This window comes from Oncorhynchus keta, unplaced genomic scaffold, assembly GCF_023373465.1.
Source record: "Oncorhynchus keta strain PuntledgeMale-10-30-2019 unplaced genomic scaffold, Oket_V2 Un_contig_10132_pilon_pilon, whole genome shotgun sequence".
Taxonomy (NCBI): domain Eukaryota; kingdom Metazoa; phylum Chordata; class Actinopteri; order Salmoniformes; family Salmonidae; genus Oncorhynchus; species Oncorhynchus keta.
In genome coordinates this window covers 3,470-9,738 of record NW_026277020.1, presented here as the reverse complement: position 1 = coordinate 9,738, position 6,269 = coordinate 3,470, and the positions used below count along the sequence as shown (strand labels likewise).

At 46.6% G+C, this 6,269-nt stretch overlaps 1 protein-coding gene across 1 annotated transcript; it reads left to right on the top strand.

The window, feature by feature from the left end:
- Positions 1-2,438: 2,438 nt before the first annotated feature.
- LOC118382158 (myosin light chain kinase, smooth muscle-like) lies at positions 2,439-5,905 on the top strand. Its single transcript, XM_035769016.2, has 2 exons — positions 2,439-2,938; positions 4,236-5,905. Exon 2 carries the CDS (start codon positions 4,355-4,357, stop codon positions 5,729-5,731), a length of 1,377 nt encoding a protein of 458 aa, XP_035624909.2. The 5' UTR covers positions 2,439-2,938; positions 4,236-4,354; the 3' UTR covers positions 5,732-5,905.
- The last annotated feature ends 364 nt before the right edge of the window (positions 5,906-6,269 follow it).

Genomic DNA, 6,269 nt, shown 5'->3' with positions numbered 1-6,269 from the left:
ACCACCCATACGTAGAATGTATGCACACATGACTGTAAGTCGCTTTGGATAAAAGCGTCTGCTAAATGGCATATATATATCCCACATGATATCATATACCACATTATATCATATACCACATTATATCCATATACCACATTATATCATATACCACATTATATCATATCCCACATTATATCATATCCCACATTGTAGATATCACTAAGATATAGAACCAAGATCTAGGCCAACCTTTAAAGACCCCTAAAGACAGACATCAGGGAATAGCTGGATGATGATGATGATGGTGGATCCATTTAGATCGAATAGGGTCAACGTGGAGAGGGTTGTCAACAATCGTCATCCTAACGAAATGAGTGGATCCTGAAGCTACAGCATGTGACCTTCCGGAGGTCATCTTCCTCTGATGCCAAGTGTTTGTGATTGGCTGTCGTGGACATTCTGCTATCGTCTGAGAATGTGGGATTGTATGTCAACGCTGTAGTCAAACTGTTGTAATGGGCCCAGTCACTCACCATACAAGCTGTAGTCAAACTGTTGTAATGGGCCCAGACTCTCACCATACAAGCTGTAGTCAAACTGTTGTATTGGGCCCAGTCTCTCACCATACAAGCTGTAGTCAAACTGTTGTAATGGGCCCAGTCTCTCACCATACAAGCTGTAGTCAAACTGTTGTAATGGGCCCAGTCTCTCACCATACAAGCTGTAGTCAAACTGTTGTAATGGGCCCAGTCACTCACCATACAAGCTGTAGTCAAACTGTTGTAATGGGCCCAGTCACTCACCATACAAGCTGTAGTCAAACTGTTGTAATGGGCCCAGACTCTCACCATACAAGCTGTAGTCAAACTGTTGTAATGGGCCCAGTCACTCACCATACAAGCTGTAGTCAAACTGTTGTAATGGGCCCAGTCACTCACCATACAAGCTGTAGTCAAACTGTTGTAATGGGCCCAGACTCTCACCATACAAGCTGTAGTCAAACTGTTGTAATGGGCCCAGTCACTCACCATACAAGCATAGAGAGTTTGTAGTTGACCTCTTTTGGCATGAACGGGACAGAATAAAGGAAAGTCCCATTGTTGCTCCTATATAAATTGAACGTGTAAAACAAACAGGATTCTCCATGCCATGTAGACTTTCATGGACCCATCCGTAGTGCAATAGAACCTATTTTACATGTCTGTGGTGGTACCATAGTACGTGTTGTGGTAGTTAAGCTGTAGCTACTTCAACAATTCAAAGTGCTTCAGTGACCTCAGTTTTATTTATTGTGTTTCCATGAAACAACACCAGTTGTATGTATTGTGTTTCTGTGAAACAGATGCCATGGCAGTCTCGAGTGGTGACTCGGGCGGTCACTCTGGTGGTGGTGAAGTTCTGATGTGCCAGATGGTAATGGGTTCTGACGAATAACACTATCCTACAAGCACCCTCTAATCTATGTCTGCTAACCCAGAGAGAGGCTCTGGGGCTTGGGGGGGATGCGGCATGGGGCTAGGGAAGGGGGCTGGTGATGGGGGGCTGGTGATGGGGGGCTGGTGATCTGGGGGCTGGGACTGACAGACACTGATAGGGGAGGCCATTACCATTGCATATGCGGTGTTAGTAATGATTGACTCTCTATATGTTTAGTTATTTATGTGGCCTCCTGGCTGGAATGTTTTTCATATTTTTCATAATTTCATAATTTCATAATTAATAAACTTGTGTTTCTATGTTAAACAGTTTTGTTATATTTCAGTCTTCTGTGATGTGTATAAAGTGTAATAATGGGATGAAAACGCAAAATGTAATACATTTCAACTCTAAATCTGACATGGTGCAGGTGTCTGTCTTTTAAGCCCATAACCATGTGTGTGAAGGTGTATACTTTCGTTTCAAAGCAGATTTGTTTATGACTACCAAGAATCACTCTGTGTGACCCTGATTTTCACTGCTGTGAAAGGTTAAATGCTTCACAAATTGTTTATAAGCAGAGTTTGAGCTCAGCAATTATCAACTGCCCTTCCAGAATGTACATTTAAACATCTATGTCAATGACACATCATACATCGTCTGTGTTTACGGATGATGAGCAAGTGTGCTTGATGCCGGGAGTCACTGTCTTGGCAGGTGGGGTGTCCTCTGTGGAGATTAAACAGAGGATCTCTAGGAAGCTGATTGATCAGTCACAGAGCTGTGCTGCTCAGTGCTTCTGTCTATCTTTAGCTCCTGTAGGGTCTGTGAATGGAGGGCCAAGACTTATCTGACTGGCTGTCATCAAAACCTGTGGTATTTTTAGGGGCGGCTAGCAGCGGCAGGGCAACAGTTGTTCGTCTCCCTCCCCCCCCCCCCTCTCTCTCTCTCTCTCTCTCTCTCTCTCTCTCTCTCTCTCTCTCTCTCTCTCTCTCTCTCTCTCTCTCTCTCTCTCTCTCCCTCTCTCCCTCTCTCCCTCTCTCCCTGACATTGACACACAGGGCGCCTTAGGACCGGGTGACGGAAACCAGCAGGCAGTCAGAGTGGATTGTGTGGTCCCTGTACTGGAGCTCCAGACCCCCACCAGTTCCAGAAGCCACAGCCACCCCACTGGATGGACAGATACAGCAACAGTACGAGCAATGAGAGCTGTGGATCTGTTTGATGCTGTTTGGAACAGAGGATTGAAGTTGATCAAGACACTCATTTAGCTTTTATTTAGTCAGGACATCTTGAGAGACATTCTTGTCTTAGTGAGAGAGCAGGACTGCAGCAGACCACTGAGAGCGGGAAACATATCCCTACCGGACAGAGCAGACGGCGGCCATTTCAAGGGACGCGGAACCAGACTTACAAAAGTCATTCCAATCAATGAGGTCCAAGTCTTCTTGAACCCTGGGAGGAGATTCTGAAGAGTGGCTTTAATTTGTGGGCTATATCGTCAATGTGGAACAGAGGAAGTGTCACTCTGGAATCACTGGTAAGTTTCTTATTATCATAGTTTGTACGATTGTATCATTATTTAAGCGACGCGGATTGTGTATCATTTCACCTCACCTTTGAGAGGGAAGAGGAAATGCAGCAACTCTCGGAGAACACTGGAAGTCGATAAAAGAGCTTCTTTATCAACAGGATCTTTGCTTTCATGGTAACCAAATAGATAACTGGGTCAATGGCATGATCCAGTAGAATGTACTGTGTGACAGCCTTTTGGAGGGAATATACTGCAGCTCCTAGACACATTGGCTGCAGTATCAAATGCCATGTGTTCACCTGTAAGAGAGAGAGAGAGTTATCTCTGTATTGGGAAATAGCCCCCGCATGCCAGAGATGAAACCTACAGCTGCTACAGACAAACTATAGAAACATCAACTGCACCACAATGCATTTGGAAGGCTATAGCTGACCCTGATATGGGGTTACTAGTATAGCAACAATGACAGCATGTATTAGGCATTTCTAGAGTTCCCTTTTCCTGATCCCAATCCCTGTGGGCATTCAGATTGTGACTGTCTCTCAGGTAAGGTAACACATCAACAGTAATCCAAAAATCCCAGGAGGTATCATATTTTCCCTTTAGTGTATAGGAGCTCTTATGTTGGAGAGTAAAGGCGTGCATACTGTATGTTACTGTGTGGATTTTCTGTTATCTGACACAAGGACTCCAGGCAGGGTCTTTATTTGGACAGACGACTTGAAATACTCCTCTGGCTGAGCTACAGCACCAGCTGGGAGGGCTGTGGTCTGTTCGGTACTGACTGAGACGCTACTTTACTTTTACTAGGTCAACACCACTAGACTGAGGAGAAAGCACTGTCCTTCAGCTTGGGGCTGTATTCAATGTCCTTCTGTTATCACAAAGCAGTGAATACTGTAGTACTTCTTCCAATACAAATCTGATGGGCTGTATGTAAGGCATTATAAACTGGGTGGTTCAAGCCCTGAATGCTGATTGGCTGACAGCCGTGGTATATCAGACCTTATACCACAGGTATGACAAAAACATTTTTTTTACTGCTCTAATTACGTTGGTAACCAGTTTATAATAGCAATAAGGCATGTCGGGGGTTTGTGATATATGGCCAATATACCACGGCTAAGGGCTGTGTCCAGGCACTTGCATAAGAACAGCCCTTAGTCGTGTTATATTAGCCATATACCACACCCCCTCGGGCCTTATTGCGAAATTATGCATAAAAGACATCACTAGATACTGTGTGAGGGTTATGTAGTAACTGTATTATTAATGTACTACGACTCATATCTTCTCTCTGCAGATTGATATGTGGTAGAGACGACCGTGTGACATAATCTACAAGAGACTTCTACTACGGACCCCATTTGTTTTGCCCATCAGAGTGAGAAGAAGGGACTGAGACAGACGCAGGAAGCCAACATGGACATATTCGGTGGTGCCCCCCGTGTACTGGGCTACTCACGCCCCGTGGCGGCACAGTGTGGCACGGACGCCGTCCTGCAATGCAAGATCGGCGGCGACCCTCGTCCTGAGGTGGTCTGGGAGAAGAAGAATGTACAGATCCTGTCAGAGGGACGCTACAGGCTGTCGGAGGAGGGCCAGGCCTACTTCCTACACATCACTGGGGTCGGGCTGGAGGACGCTGGCCAGTATATCTGCAAGGCCAGTAACAGCGTGGGTGAGACATGCGCCCCTGCCACACTGAAGGTGGAGAGGAACAGTCAGGAGCGGCAAGGAGCGCAGAAACAGACAGAGGTCAATGGGGTGCAGCAAACCAGGCTGGAGAATGGAGAGTTAGGGGGGCAACGGAATGGGGAGTTGAGAAGGCAACAGAGCAGCGAGTTGGAGGGGCAACAGAACCAGAATGGGGAATATAGACAGCAAGAGAACAGGGAATATGGAGGGCAACAGAATGGAGAGATAGAACAGAGGAATGGAGAGGTAGACCAACAGAGCGGAGCGGTAGAGAAGGAAAATGGAGAGGAGAGTGAGCGGGAGAAAAAGAAGCAGCGCTATCAAGGGGAGCCCCTGCTGTCAGACGACAGACCTCACTTCCTCATCAAGCCCCTCTCCCTGAGGGTGGACCGGGGCGAGGACGCAGCCTTCTCCTGTAAGCTGTCGGGCAACCCTCTGCCCCAGGTGGTGTGGGAGAAGGACGGGAAGAATCTGAGCGACATCTTCGAGAGCGCCCACTTCAACGTCAGCAGCCAGGACGGAGGCTGGTTCCAGCTGAAGATCTTCCGGACGCGGATGCCCGACGGGGGTGTCTACACCTGCAGAGCCCATAATAATCAAGGAGGGGCGCTGGCGGGCGCAGTGCTGCTTGTGGAGCTCGTCCCGGAACGGCAGGAGAGCGGGGCGTCCACGTCAAATGGGCACAGCAACGGGCAGACATCACCTCGTAGTATGAGGCACATGATGGGAAGACACGGTTTGTCGAGACAGCCGGACGAGCCCAATCTGAACTCTGCCAATGTGAAGAAATTTGCGGTGTCGGAGGGGAAACATGCTAAGTTCCGCTGCTTCGTGACAGGGAAACCTAAGCCTGAGATCATCTGGAAGAAGGACGGAGCGCCCCTAGAGGCTGGGAGGCGTCACCTTCTGTTTGAGGACAGAGAGGGTTACTACACGCTCAAAGTGATGTACTGTAAACATCAGGACACAGGGCTGTACGTGTGTGCTGCGTCCAACGCTCTGGGACACACCCTCAGCTCTGTTTACCTGACTGTCAAAGGTAGGGCTTTAGCAGTGTTTCAGGACTTTTCTTCTCTTTTCTTTTCTTTCTTACAGATGTAGGATCTTAATTTGAGCTAGTTTCCTACAGCAGGAAAATAATCCTGCAGCAACAGGATTTGTGAATTATTATGTGGATTATAATTAATGGACATTTTTCATAAGGAAAAATCAAGTCTTGAATTTCAAAGTGGAAATTACAAATTTCAGAAGCCTTTTAAACCTCAAATACACTACACGTTTTTAATTTCCTGCATTGCTGAAAAGTTCTCCTGCAACAGCGTGGTCAAATGGGGCGGCAGGTAGCCTAGTGGTTAGAGCATTGGGCCAGTAACCAAAAGGTTGCAAGAGCGATTCCCTGAGCTGACAAGGTAAAAATCAGTCAAGGCAGTTAACCTACTGTTCCTAGGCCGTCATTGTAAATACAAATTTTTTCTTAACTGACTTGTCTAGTTAAATGAAGGTTAAAGAAATTAAGATCCCACATCTGTACCATCGTTCTTTCCTTAATTAATTCCTTTGCCATGATGATCAACAATCAGGTTTGATTGAGACGATGAAAGCATGCTCTCACCTGCCTAATTTGATCATGATTTTGAAG

Coding starts and splice junctions, on each gene's coding strand:
- LOC118382158 (XM_035769016.2), top strand. CDS start 4,355: ATGGACATATTCGGTGGTGCCCCCCGTGTACTGGGCTACTCACGCCCC.